General features: G+C 50.0%; 1 protein-coding gene across 1 annotated transcript in view; it reads right to left on the bottom strand.

Annotated features, from left to right (window-relative positions):
* Positions 1-598: 598 nt before the first annotated feature.
* The window catches only part of LOC311107706 (uncharacterized protein), a gene marked incomplete at its 5' end in the record, with an annotated part of 20,526 nt that continues 6,227 nt past the window's right edge, over positions 599-14,897 (bottom strand). Inside the window, 9 exons of the mRNA XM_084150225.1 lie at positions 599-5,250; positions 5,410-6,099; positions 6,366-7,478; positions 7,665-7,869; positions 12,256-12,438; positions 12,752-12,844; positions 12,995-13,121; positions 13,209-13,342; positions 14,482-14,488. Of these exons, the coding sequence (XP_084006351.1) occupies positions 3,461-5,250; positions 5,410-6,099; positions 6,366-7,478; positions 7,665-7,869; positions 12,256-12,438; positions 12,752-12,844; positions 12,995-13,121; positions 13,209-13,342; positions 14,482-14,488 (4,342 nt within the window). The 3' untranslated portion in view covers positions 599-3,460. The remainder of the gene's footprint in view (positions 5,251-5,409; positions 6,100-6,365; positions 7,479-7,664; positions 7,870-12,255; positions 12,439-12,751; positions 12,845-12,994; positions 13,122-13,208; positions 13,343-14,481; positions 14,489-14,897) is intronic.

Below are 14,897 nucleotides of genomic sequence, written 5' to 3' on the forward strand. Positions count from 1 at the left end.
TCTGCACCTTGGCAAAATGTGTAGAATTGCAGGAAGTTAGCCAAATATAATTTGTTGGAGGAGGTAGGTGCCCCAGATGGGTACTTGCTATCATTGGGACGTCCCTACCCCATTGAAGTATACATTTTAAATGGTTGGGGTTAGGTAAGGGTTATGGTTAAATGGTTAGGGTACGAATAGGGGTTAGGATAGGGACGTCCCGAGGATCCCGGATAGCACTAACCACTCCAGATGTGGTAGTCCGGCCCTGTGCGTGGATATGACATCATCATCCCATTGTTGTCATAGGTACAGTATTAACGTCCCTCCAGATCGAATGGATTTAACTGAGGGAGATAATCAGGTGGCATCAGATGTAGATGAGCATATTAGTGGGCAGCACTTTCGATAAACCAAGCCATCCAGATAGTTATATGGAGTGATATTAGTGCCAAAAAGAGACTGATTCCATTTCTGTCAGTCGACTATTGACATCTAAAATCTGCCCAAATACCTATTCGAAGTGTCCTGGAATGTGCTTGAATCTGATGCTACAAGGCAAATCTGTGCTTAGCTTGAACAAAAAGGAGGAAAATGACAGTGACAATAAAATATCTGTGTCCCATCAGACGAAAGGCAAAACAACAATTTATTTAGTCAAACTTCAGATTGAATATGTTTACAGCATCTTGACAAGATCAGTGAGTTGTGACCGTTTCCAGTCACAAAACAGCTCTGCATTTTACCCACAACACAGTAGGTTGGAGGCCTTTGTTGAGATATGTTGCATTCCATTTCATGCAACACTGCAGAACATTGCAATCCTGAATATACAGTGGCTTGTGATAGTATTCACCACCCTTGGCATTTTTCCTATTTTGTTGCCTTACAACCTGGAATTAAAATGGATTTTTTGGGGGTTTGTATCATTTGAGTTACACAACATGCCTACCACTTTGAAGATGCAAAATATTTTTGTGTGTGAAACAAACAAGAAATAAGACAAAAAAAACTGAAAACTTGAGCGTGCATAACTATTCAAATCTCTGGAAACTGAAACAGGTTTCCCTCAAGAATTTCCCTGTATTTAGCGCCATCCATCATTCCTTCAATTCTGACCAGTTTCCCAGTCCCTGCCGATGAAAAACATCCCCACAGCATGATGCTGCCACCACCATGCTTCACTGTGGGGATGGTGTTCTCGGGGTGATGAGAGGTGTTGAGTTTGCGCCAGACATAGCGTTTTCCTTGATGGCCAAAAGCTCAATTTTAGTCTCATCTGACCAGAGTACCTTCTTCCATATGTTTGTGGAGTCTCCCACATGCCTTTTGGCGAACACCAAACGTGTTTGCTTATTTTTTTCTTTAAGCAATAGCTTTTTTCTGGCCACTCTTCCGTAAAGGCCATCTCTGTGGAGTGTACGGCTTAAAGTGGTCCTATGGACAGATACTCCAATCTCCGCTGTGGAGCTTTGCAGCTCCTTCAGGGTTATCTTTGGTCTCTTTGTTGCCTCTCTGATTAATGCCCTCCTTGCCTGGTCCAGTTTTGGTCGGCGGCCCTCTCTTGGCAGGTTTGTTGTCTGCCATATTCTTTCCATTTTTTAATAATGGATTTAATGGTGCTCCGTGGGATGTTCAAAGTGTCTTTTATAACCCAACCCTGATCTGTACTTCTCCACAACTTTGTCCCTGACCTGTTTGGAGAGCTCCTTGATCTTCATGGTTCCGCTTGCTTGGTGGTGCCCCTTGCTTAGTGGTGTTGCAGACTCTGGGGCCTTTCAGAACAGGTGTATATATACTGAGATCATGTGACAGATCATGTGACACTTAGATTGCACACAGGTGGACTTTATTTAACTAATTATGTGACTTCTGAAGGTAATTGGTTGCACCAGATCTTATTTAGGGGCTTCATAGCAAAGGGGGTGAATACATATGCACGCACCACTTTTCCGTTATTTCTTTTTTAGAATTTTTTGAAACAAGTTATTTTTTTTATTTCACTTCACCAATTTGGACTGTTTTGAGTATGTCCATTACATGAAATTCAAAAAAAATAATCTTTTAAATTACAGGTTGTAACGCAACAAAATAGGAGGATGAATACTTTTGCAAGGTGTTGTACCTGTGATCCTAATCCAGATCTCCCATTATCATAAGGGGAAGCCCTCTGTATTTCCATTAACACTGACTATAAATCATATGCAGGTATTCTTGTCTTTAATGTTAACACAATTGTAACAGAGAATGATATTTTGGAGAACAGGAAAGTAGTGGTTATGTTTGCATAGCCATAAACTAAGGAAGGACAGATAGAATCAAACTAACACAAACATAAATTAGATATACATGTATATCTATCAACAGCTCTGGTACAAACAGAATCAGTCAGTCCGTCCATCTGCAGAGCTAAACATGGGCAAGAAGTAAAATTGTGGCTCAGTGTTAAATAACTTTGGATCGTTGCTACATCTAGAGTTAGTTTTAACAGTCAGCCGTGTCAAAAACGTTTTACAAAATACCAAATTAATTCATTTCCACTATTCCCCCACCCACGTAACCCACCCGAGAAAAATATATGTATCCTTTAGATTCAGAGTACTGTTTAATTACTGCATAAGCGTTTGGGTTATTGAGGGTTTACTCCGTTCAAGCATTCACACACAAGTAGTCAGTCAGGAGCCAGGAACGGGACAGAAAGAAAAGGTGGACACTTTTCACAGGGTTCATTTCTGTAACTTCTGCAAACTGTAACTTTATTTCACGGTCAATAGTGCTCCCTTTGTATTTGTTTGTAAACTGAAGCGGTGGGTCTCAGCAAATGTAAAAGTTTGTGTTGTGTTTTACTGTTTGGCCTAAAATGTTTTTCCCAATGGAAAAATCTAAATTACAGATTTGATCTCTAACTGGATCCACAGAATCATTAAATAAGCAGAAGATAAAGTAATGCTTTCTCGTCTCCTCAGCAGACACCAGGCCAGAGGAAGGGAGGTGGGTGGAGGTAGAAAATCACACATGACAAAAAAATATATACAAAATCCAGTGACAACCACAGGGTCTTACACCAGCAGGTCTCATCACATCATAGACCATGGTGCAAACATACTTAAATACGTACATACATATTTCATACATACACATACAGTATATAATAATAAAATAAGATAGATAGTTATAAAATACCTATGTACAAATGCATAATCCAGATGAGTCTATCGGGAGACCTAGCAGTAATGGCAGTCAGTGGAAGAGGTTCCTCTCATCTTTTATGGATGTGTGTGTGTGTGTGTGTGTGTGTGCTGTGGTGTACATGGCACTTACTGTACAAGTGTGTATGTACTGTATGTAGGGGCACACAGAGGATCCCACAATGCTAAAGAATCGTGTCAACAGCCCTTCATCCTCCTCCCTTCTCTTACTAAGTCCTCCCCTCATCTCACCTCAGTCCTGTTGGTGAGGAGGGGTTTTAAAAGTTCAGAGGTCAAAAGTGGAGATGTGTTTGACCTGCCAGGTCTGTGGTGTCCGGCGAGTGCGTCCTGAACAGCTGCGTGAGCGCAAAGACGGAAGAGATGAGCACCGTGCAGCGTTTGGCCAGCAGCCTCACCCCCTCACCCTCTCCCTGCCCCTGTCCATCCCCAGACCCAGTCCCACCGCCAGCCCCAGCCCTGGTTTCAGCCGTCTCCACAGCCCCAACAAACTCCCGGTACAGCCCTACGATCTCCTTCAGCTTGTCCAGAGCCTCCTCCTGGCCCTCATCATCAGTGCTCTGGATCTGACCCTCATTGTGGCAGATGTCACAGCCAGGACAGGGGTGTGTTCTCAGGCAGGCTGCGGAGAGCTGCACAAGAGCACTAAAGCTGTTGGATAAGGAACGAAGCGCCTCCTCCGGAGCCCAGCCCACACGTGTGGCACGCTGGCACCCTGTTGCCAACCGCCGGGCCTCTGCCTGGAGTAAACTCCTCTCAGCCTCTGTCATGGGCAGAGGACTTGCCCCTCCACAGCACGGGGTCGGACCCTCCTCTTGCCCCACGTCTTGGTTTGGGTTGGGTCCCCCTTCTCTACACCCATCCTGGTCTGTTTTGGAGGGTTCTGATGATGGTGGTGGCCCAGCCGTGCCTCTCTCCAGGACCAGGCATAGCTGATCGATGTCCTGCCTCAGGGAGGCAAAGCCCCCCTTCAGCCCTACGTAGCGTTTGTTGGTGAGGGAGCACAGGGCGCCTATAGGAGGCGTTGGGGAGATGGGGTGGGACAGGAGGGGGCTAAACTCTGAGGAGGCAGTGGAGAGGGTGGAGAGAGGGCGAGGGGTGTCCCTCAGCAGGGACAGGATGTTGGGGGAGGGGACAGGGGAGGTGGGGGAGGGCAGGGGTGTAGAGCGGGCTTGTTTGGGGCGCGTGCGTTTGGAGAACTCGTAGATTGTGAGCTCCTCGTCAAAGCCGCAGCCGTCCTCCACGTCGCCGCTGAAGCAGTTGGCGTAGACGGTGCGGCAGCCACACGCCTCGTGGTGGGCCTGGGGAGGGGTGTGCACCAGAGAGTCCCCCTCTAGGGGTGGGCCTGAACCACCCCCTAACCCCACCTCTGAGTGGGGCCTGGACTGGGGCTGCTCTGACTTGCAGGAGCCCAGAAACCCATAGGGCTCAGAGACGTGCGCCCCATTTTCTCTCAGGGTCTGGTTGGGGTGCGACCCATTCGTCCCATTGGCCTCCTTCACACGGGGAGTCACTTCCTGGAACTCTTTGATGGTCGCTATGACGACCTCAGCTCCATCCTCCAGCACTTCCTTCTTCCCTTTACCCGCTGCAGTCTCACCTACTGCCTTGGCAGTGACCTTGCTGACCTCGGAGGCTCCGCTGACCGAAAGACCGGAGCCGTACCCGGATGTGACATCCTCGTTGACAGAGCTGGTGGAGGGGTAGTCCAGGGTGCCCAGGATCTCCTGGGAGCGGGTCATGTACCAGGGCAGGGCCTGGATCCTCCCTCTCAGGGCTGAGGTAGGCAGACGGCCCCCCAGGCTGGACGAACTGACCCTCAGGTCTGAACCTGACCCTGACCTCCCTGTGCTCTCTGGGCCTCCCACTGTCCCTTTAGAGGAGGAAATGGTGAGGGAGGTTGTCAGACTGTGGGGGCCGTCTGCGTTTTTGGGCGACAGGTTCTCATGACTCAGAGAGACCTTCCTCCCGGACTGAGCGCTCCCATTGCGACTGCCCCAGGGGTGGAGGCCGTTCGGGGGGGACACCCCCTCTTTCTCTTTCGGTGAGACCGGGATGGGGAGGACTGTTAGGGGATGAAGAGAAGGAGGGGAAGTTCTGGGAGAGAGTGGTGGAGGGGTGGTAAGGCTTATCCTGATTTCATCTCCTGAAGCCGAACGTGGAATGGGGGACAAGCTTTGCAGCTTTTTCGGGGGGTCCACCCCAACCCCGTTTCGGAACTCACCCGTCAGCATGGAAATCCTATTTGTTTTAGTTTCAACCATGGCTGTCTGCTTGTCAGCAGTGACCAGAACACGATCCTTAGGAAGCACGTTAGGAGTCCCGTTCTCTATCTTAGAACTGTTCTCTTGCTTAGAACCGTTCTCTATTTTAGGCCCATTCTCTTGCCTGAGCCTGTTCTCCACAGCCTGAGGTCCAGCAGGGGGTTGCTGGTTCTTCCGTACAGCCGTGATGAGGGGGGAGGCGAGCGGAGGCCCCCCCGCCCCCGAGGTGACTGATTTAAACTCCATTGTTTCTGGCTCCATGGTGTCTATCTCCAGGAGACCTGCGTGGCCCCCACGAGCATCCCCATTACAGTGGGCGTACGGACCCCCACGCTTGGGAGACCTCTGGGGGTCTATCTGGGGTTTGGGGGCTAGTTCGGGTTTAGGGGCCAGTTCAGGTTTGGGGGGTAGCTGGGGCTTGGGGGCCAATGGTGGAGGCTTGGTCTTGGCATCGACACTCTGAGTGGAAGACTGGTTTGAGTGGAGCTTTGGATCTTGTTGGGTCTCCTGCTGTTTTTTGTGGTCAGGTGAGGAGTGCTTCTTTTTGAGGGGTGAGGGAGGCGCCCTCTCTGGTACCACTGGCAGTCCGTTCCCTGTGCCACTCCAGCGTTTACTGTGTCTATTATTGTCAGCCGCATCCAAACTGTTTTCTGAGAGAGAGAGAGAGAGAGAGAGAGAGAGAGAGAGAGAGAGAGAGAGAGAGAGAGAGAGAGAGAGAGAGAGAGAGAGAGAGAGAGAGAGAGAGAGAGAGAGAGAGAGAGAGAGAGAGAGAGAGAGAGAGAGAGAGAGAGAGAGAGAGAGAGAGAGAGAGAGAGAGAGAGAGAGAGACAGAGAGAGAGAGAGAGAGATGGGGGCGTTAAACACTTGAACAGTTCTGTACACAGTTACTCTGTCAGTGAAGAAGTCAACAACCCACCTGTGCCATCAGGAGGAACTGGAGGAGTGAACCGCTCCTGGGCATCGAAGAACTCATCGTCTGACTCTGAGGCACTTTCCCTAGCAACAGGAGGAGGAGCGTTAGGGGACGGCGTTAGGAAAGGCCCGGAATCTCCAGAGTGACTTGATAGACTCTCCTCCCCTTTGTGGGTGGAGCTACAAGCCGCCCTCTTTTCACAGGAGGAGGTGTGGTTGGGGATGATTCTGGGGATGTCTAACTTGTTGTTGGAAGCAGTTTTGTTAGACTGGGCACAGATCTTGTCGATGAGGCGCAGGTCTATGTGACTAGGTATCTTAGAGAGCCGTCTCAGTTCCTCCTCATCATCGTCATCCTCAACTTCCTCCGTCTCCTCCTCGTCGCTGGTGGCCTCGGGGGGGCTGGGGAGGTAGCTGCCCTTGGAGAGCTCGGTGAAGTACAGGCACGAGCTGTCATTGCTACGGTAACTCAGGTTGGTGGGGCGTACGGGCGCGGAGGCCGTGCTGCCGGCGGCGCCCACTCTCTGACACTGAGGAGAGGGAGCTGTGACCTCCAGGAGGAACGGGTGGTGGACATCCAGGGTGGTGATCCCCTGAGTCGGCCGTTGGGACCGGAGAGAGGGGCTGTCCTCGCGCAGGGCGACCACGCGAGAGGAGGCCTTGGCTGGGCCTCCTCCTCTGGCTGGAGCTGCAGCGCTGCTCTCCTCCAAGGCAGCCCTCAGAGAGCCACTGGACAGGCTGGAGAAGCTACTGTTGACCCGCGGGTCTGTGTGGTACCAGTTAGTGTCCAGCACCATGTCCTGTTCCACTGTTCCTATGTTAGCTTTACTTCCTAGATTTATCTCTCTTCCTCTCACTTCCCTTCCGTTCTCTTCCTCTACTTCCATGTCCTTCTCTGACGTCACAATGATCTTCACCTCTTGTTTCTCTTCGTCTTCTCTCTCAGCTCTCTCTTTCTTTCCCTCCGCTCCTCTCTGCTCCTCCTCTTCTCTCCTCCACCCCTCTCTGTCTTTGCTGGCGGGTGTGTGGCGTTTGCGGGTGTGCGTCGGTGGAGGCTCGGCGGGGTAGTCCTCGTCTGACGAGTCATCGGAGTCACTACAGCAGCGGGACACATAGCCTGGGAATGACAAAAAACAAAAACGTTTTTTTCTCAGTTACATACATTTTACTATACTAATAATAGTAGTCTCAAATGAATATGTTTGATCTGTATCAACTATCCATACTGGCTGATATCCACGCCAAAATAAATAGTATGATCAATGCCAAAAAGGAAAAATTATAGTTAAACATTGATGCTCACTTGTCAGCGATTCATAGCAAACTCCCTCTATAACGGCGAACCTCCCTTCACACACACCTTCCTCAGCAGGTATCCTGTGCACCCGCACCTTGGGGCGTCTCAGACGGAACACACACACTCTGGGGTCCACCAGGAGCTTGCAGTAGCCCCCCAGTAGACACGCCAAGTCTTTGGCTGCCAGAGAGTCCATCAGTAAGGCAAAAGGCTGGAGAGAGAGGGGGAAGAGAGACAGAGAGAGAGAAAGAGGAAGAGAGAGAGAGAGAGAGAGAGAGAGAGAGAGAGAGAGAGAGAGAGAGAGAGAGAGAGAGAGAGAGAGAGAGGGGAGTAGGAAGAGAGAATGCATGTTGTATTTTCCATCCAAAGTATTTGTGTGTAAACTAAGCGTAGCTATGAGCAAACATGTGTGTCTGAGAGAGTGTGTGTGTGATCTCTGTGTGTGTGTATGTGTATCATATACAGTGCATTCGGAAAGTATACTGTCACACTCTGGCTCCGGGACTGTGTGTTAGAGCCAGGGTGTATTTCATTTGGTGGGGTTGGGTTGGGTGAGTTTCATTTGTTTGTGTTTTTGGTGATTGGTTAATGACTCCCAATCGGAGGTAACGAGTGTCAGCTGTCGGCTCGTTATCTCTGATTGGGAGCCATATATATTCTGTGTGTTTTCTCCTTGTGTTTGTGGGTTTTTGTTTCCTTGTGCTATGTTCAGTCGGTGTCATAGAGAACTTCACGTATCGTCTTTTGTTGTTTTTTCGTGGTCGCTTTGATAAATAAAGTCATCATGTTCACTCACAACGCTGCGCATTGGTCTCCTCCTTCAGACGACCGTGACAGAAAAACCCACCATCAAAGGACCAAGCAGCGTGTCCAGGAGCCGAGGGTCTGGACATGGGAAGAGCTTTTGGACGGTAAAGGGTCCTGGACGTGGGAAGAAATCCTGGATGGCATGGATCGCCGTCCATGGAGCGAGACAGAGGAGAGGCGACGGAGAGAGGAGCAACGGCGTCGGCAGAGCCAACGTCGGAAGGACGAGAGGCAACCCCAAGAAATTTTTGGGGGGGGGCACATGGCTTGGGCGACTGAGCAGCAGGAGGCTGCCACAAGGCAGAGTCAGAAGGCTGCCAGGTTAAGGGGGCTGACGGAGGCAGAGAAGGGACGGATTCAGGAGGCTACCAGGTCAAGGGGGCTATTGGCGAGTAGAAGGAGGGAAGTGTGTGTGGCACGGCGTGAAGGACTGATGTGTGTTGCCAGTCCGGTCCGGCCCGTTCCTGATCCTCGGTTGAAGCCAGTAGTGTGTGTTCCCCGTACGGTACGGCCTGTTCCGGCCCCTCGCACTAAGTGTACGGTGCGCGTCGCCAGCCCAGCCCGGCCTGTTCCGGTCCCTCGCACTAAGTGTACGGTGCGCGTCGCCAGCCCGGTTCGGCCTGTTCCTGCCATCCGCACCAAGTGTACGGTGCGCGTCGCCAGCCCAGCCCGGCCTGTTCCTACTCCACGCACCAGGGATACGGTGCGCTTCGCCAGCCCGGCCCGGCCTGTTCCGGCCACTCGCACCAGGGATACGGTGCGCGTCGCCAGCCCAGCCCGGCCTGTTCCTGCTCTCCGCACTAGGCGTGAGGTGAGTCCCCAGGGTCCAGCATGCCCTGTTCCGGCTCCCCGCACTAGGCGTTATGGGAGTCCCCAGGGTCCAGCATGCCCTGTTCCGACTCCCCGCACTAGACCTGAGATGCGTGTCCTCAGCCCGGTACCTCCAGTTCCGGCACCACGCACCAGGCCTACGATGCGCCTCAGACGGCCAGAGTCTGCCGTCTGCCCAACGCCGTCTGAACTGTCCGTCTGCCCAACGGGGCCTGAACTGTCCGTCTGCCCAACGCCGTCTGAACTACCCGTCTGCCCAACGGCGCCTGAACTGCCCGTCTGCCCAACGCCGTCTGAACTGTCCGTCTGCCAAGCGCCGCAGGAACTGCCCGTCTGTACTGAGCCTGCAAAGCCGCCCGTCTGCCATGAGCCTTCAGAGCCGTCCGCCAGACCGGAGCCGCTAGAGCTCTCTGCCAGACAGGAGCAGCCAGAGCCTTCCGCCAGACAGGATCAGCCAGAGCCTTCTGCCAGACAGGATCAGCCAGAGCCTTCTGCCAGACAGGATCAGCCAGAGCCTTCTGCCAGACAGGATCAGCCAGAGCCTTCTGCCAGACAGGATCAGCCAGAGCCTTCTGCCAGACAGGATCAGCCAGAGCCTTCTGCCAGACAGGATCAGCCAGAGCCTTCTGCCAGACAGGATCAGCCAGAGCCTTCCGCCAGCCAGGATCCGCCAGAGCCGTCCAGCCAGGATCCGCCTGAGCCAGCCAGCCAGGATCCGCCAGCTAGTCAGGTACTGTCCCTTAGCCCGGTGCTGCCCCTTAGTCCGGTGCTGCCCCTTAGCTCGGTGCTGTCCCTTATCCTGGTGCTGTCCCTTATCCTGGTGCTGTCCCTTAGCCTGGTACTGCCCCTTAGTCCGGTACTGCCCCTTAGTCCGGTACTGCCCCGTAGTCCGGTGCTGCCCCTTAGTCCGGTGCCGCCCCTTAACCCAGTGGGGTGTAGTTGGGGGGTGGTAATGTGTAGGAGGCTAATTAAGTGGGTAATGACTATGGTGGGGTGGGGATCACGACCAGCGCCAGAGCCGCCTCCGTGGAGTAACACCCACCCAGCCCTCCCCATTTTTGGGTTAGGCGCGGTCGGAGTCCGCGCCTTTGGGGGGGGGTACTGTCACACTCTGGCTCCGGGACTGTGTGTTAGAGCCAGGGTGTATTTCATTTGGTGGGGTTGGGTTGGGTGAGTTTCATTTGTTTGTGTTTTTGGTGATTGGTTAATGACTCCCAATCGGAGGTAACGAGTGTCAGCTGTCGGCTCGTTATCTCTGATTGGGAGCCATATATATTCTGTGTGTTTTCTCCTTGTGTTTGTGGGTTTTTGTTTCCTTGTGCTATGTTCAGTCGGTGTCATAGAGAACTTCACGTATCGTCTTTTGTTGTTTTTTCGTGGTCGCTTTGATAAATAAAGTCATCATGTTCACTCACAACGCTGCGCATTGGTCTCCTCCTTCAGACGACCGTGACATATACAGACCCCTTGACTTTTTCCACATTTTGTTACGTTACAGCCTTATTCTAAAATGGATTAAATCAAAACATTTCCTCACCAATCTACACACAATACACCATAATGACAAAGCGAAAACAGGTTTTTATAAATAAATACATTATTTACATAAGTATTCAGACCCTTTGCTATGAGACTTGAAATTGAGGTCAGGAGCATCCTGTTTCCATCGATCATCCTTGAGATGTTTCTACATCTTGATTGGAGTCCACCTGTGGTAAATTCAATTGATTGGACATGATTTGGAAAGGCACACACCTGTCTATATAAGGTCCCACAGTTGACAGTGAATGTCAGAGCAAAAACCGAAGGTCGAAGGAATTGCCTGTAGAGCTCCGAGACAGGATTGTGTCGAGGCACATATCTGGGGAAGTGTCCCAAAAACTATTTCTTCAGCATTGAAGGTCCCCAAGAACACAGTGGCCTCCATCATTCTTAAATGGAAGAAGTTTGGAACCACCAAGACTCCTTCCTAGAGCTGGCCGCCCAGCCAAACTGAGCAATCGGGGCAGAAGGTCCTTGGTCAGGGAGGTGACCAACAACCCGATGGTCACTCTAACAGAGCTCCAGAGTTCCTTCCAGAAGGACAACTATCTCTGCAGCACTCCACCAATCAGGCCTTTATGGTAGAGTGGCCAGACGGAAGCCACTCCTCAGTAAAAGGCACATGACAGCCCGCTTGGAGTTTGCCAAAAGGCACCTAAAGATTCTCAGACCATGAGAAACAAGATTCTCTGGTCTGATAAAACCAAGATTGAACTCTTTGGCCTGAATGCCAAGCGTCATGTCTGGAGGAAACCTGGCACCATCCCTACGGTGAAGCATGGTGGTGGCAGCATCATGCTGTGGGGATGTTTTTCAGCAGCAGGGACTGGGAGACTAGTCAGGATCGAGGGAAAGATGAACAGAGCAAAGTACAGAGAGATCCTTGATGAAAACCAACAGGACAACGACCCTAAGCACATAGCCAAGACAACGCAGGAGTGGCTTCGGGACAAGTCTCTGAATGTCCTTGAGCCCAGCCAGAGCCCGGACTTGAACCCGATCGAACATCTCTAGAGAGACCTGAAAATAGCTGTGCAGCGACGCTCCCCATCCAACTTGACAGAGCTTGAGAGGATCTGCAGAGAAGAATGGGAGAAACTCCCCAAATACAGGTGTGCAAAGCTGGTAGCATCATACCCAAGAAGACTTGAGGCTGTAATTTCTGCCAAAGGTGCTTCAACAAAGTACTGAGTAAATGGTCTGAATACTTATGTAAATGTGATATCTGTTTTTTTTTTGCAAAAAATTCGAAAAACCTCTTTTTGGTTTGTCATGATGGGGTATTGTGTGTAGATTGATGGGGGGGGGGGACTATTGTATCAATTTTAGAATAAGGTTGTAACGTAACAAAATGTGGAAAAAGTCAAGGGGTCTGAATACTTTCTGAATGGACTGTACAGTGTGTATGGTATCCTACCTTAATGTCGTGCAGTGAGATGCGTAGCAGGCTGACTCTGTCCGACTCAGAGAGCAGCTCCACTCTACTGATGCTGCTGAAGTCTACCAGGGTGGACACCATGTTGAGCTTGTGGTTGACCACCTGACTCAGGCCGTAGCGCGCTCCCACCAACAGACTGACCAGCGCCTCCCGGTCCTGCAACTGGGGTGGAGGAGGACGGAGAAGAACAGAGGGGGAGGAGGACAGAGGGGCAAAGATAAAGGGGGATGGGGAGAGAGAGGGAGAGGAAAAAGAGGAAGAGAGGTAGGGAGAGAGAGAGAAAGGGAAGAGGGGTGAAAGGAAGAAAGAAGTAGATACAGTCTGAGATGCATACTGAATCATCACAGGGTGAAACGAGGCCAGAATGGGGGTGGTCAATCCTGTCCAGCCAATAACAGCTCTCTAAATTGGGGCAGAGTCAGAGAATGATTGACAGCTGTGATGATCCTTTGTAAGTTGTTTCAAACACACTAACCATCATGGTGGCTGTGTAGGAGCGGCCCCCGTAGGAGATGAGCTCTCCAAGCTGGGTGAGGTAGGCCAGCCGGGCCTGAGTGGCTGAGATCACCTGGGAGAGAGAGGGAGAGGGAGAGGTAGAGAGAGAGAACGAGAACGACAATGACGACAACATTGACGACAACAAGAAAAAGGTATTGCACGTATAATCTCTCCCTCCTTTCTCTCCCCTCTCCCTTTCCCCTTCTCCCTCCCGCCATACCTTCTGTCGTGGCTCCAGCAGTGAGTGGATCTTCTTGAGGTGGTAGCTGATGGCTTTCCTCAGGTCCTTCTCTCTCATGTTACTGAGCAGAGTGGGAGAGATGAAGCTGTCCAGACCAAACTCTTTCCTGTCACAGTACACACAGGAGACAATATCAATGTTTGTTTGTGTGTGTGTGTGTGTGTGTGTGTGTGTGTGTGTGTGTGTGTCTCACGTGATGCTCTTGATAGAGGTCCGGGTGGAGCCTATGCTGTCCAGTCTCTCGTGCATGTGCAGGGCAGCCAGACGCAGTGCAGTGTTACACTTCATTTCCACCGCAAACCTCTCCTGTAGAACGTCCCCGACACTCTGACAACACAAACACAGACACAGAGAGCGTTATACACACACATACAGCATTATATATACACACAGCATGAAACACACAAACACACAGGCAGAAAGATACACACACAAGGTATGAAACAAATTGTATTTCCTCTACAATAAATCACACTGACACAGGTTTGGCTATAATCCCTCCCTTATACATTATATTTTACAGCGAAGGCTGCAGCAAAAGCGAACTCCTTTGTCGACCACGTGTGCGCGATTGGCTAGGGAACGACGGCTGGCTGGTGGTAAATTCGTTGATATGTTCATATGGGCAGAATATTGTATAAAATAAATAAATACAAATGTGCTGCATTAGTTGCCTTCCTTTTAGATAGAATAAATAAAACAGGGTTGGGCGAATAACTTGAAAAATGTCATCCATAAGCCTACTTATGCACATATAAAGAAAAGTTATTTAAACCTAATTCATTTTCTTTCAATTTGCGCCATAGAATCTAATTATCGATATATAATAAAACTAGGCCTATGATATTTCCTTGATATTTCCTTGATATTTCCTTGATATTTCCTTGATATTTCCTTCCGACCACTTATGGGCCATCAGCGAGACAAAATCTTGATGAGTCTATGAGATGGTGCACTATTAATGGCAGCACCGCTTTATCAAATGTTCATCTGGATATTTTACGCTACGCAGTGAATACAGTTTCCAAAATGATACACAAATCCAAAATGATGTATGCGATTGCAATATCAAATGCTTCTAACCGAAAGAGTAACCTAACTTCTGTGGTTCTTCAATAGGCTATGAGTATAGTAGACTAATAGACCTACTTGTTGGATGCGCATTTGGTATCCAGCTGTTTAGCTAGGCATACTGGTATTGTCGACCATCATCAGCAGATCCAGTCAAGTGACAAACAGTTTTGTGATATGGAGGCGATGCAAAAACATCCAGTGCGGGAAAATGGTGTTCGGAAGAATGTCCAGAATATGTTGATGTCCTTTTCGTTGTGCCAGTGAAGTTGTGATCCACATTGGATCCAATCCAATACCCCTAAATTTATGTTGATCATCTGCTATTGTCTGCTTGATTTACAACAAGGTCTAGAAGATTTAACAGAGAAAGCAAACGGGACTAAAAGATTTACCAGTATTCTGCCCATATGAACAAATGTATTTTAGCCATAGCCTAAAGAACTGCTACATTATTTAATGAAATAGTCACATTGTTTCACATTCTTTAATAAAAGACTCATAAACAGAAACAGGCAATAGGCTACAGCTCGCTTCACACTTTCCCCGCCAAATAGGCCTAAAAGGAAACTCGACTTATCTCAACGACGTTGAGTTCTGTACGCAGCGCAGTAGCTTCCAAATAAAGTTTTACTCTACAAAAAGACTCGTAAGCTCCTCCCTGTAAATAAACTCTGATTCTCAGCCGAAGGAGACTCCTCTATTACAGCCAACACTGCTCACCTGTGTGCCAGTTAAACAGGGTCTCATGGCTATAAGTACAGGTGAAAGTATAGGCAGACTAGTTACAGACACTAAAGATGGTAGTCTA

Source organism: Coregonus lavaretus (assembly GCF_964263955.1).
Source record: "Coregonus lavaretus genome assembly, chromosome: 32".
Taxonomy (NCBI): domain Eukaryota; kingdom Metazoa; phylum Chordata; class Actinopteri; order Salmoniformes; family Salmonidae; genus Coregonus; species Coregonus lavaretus.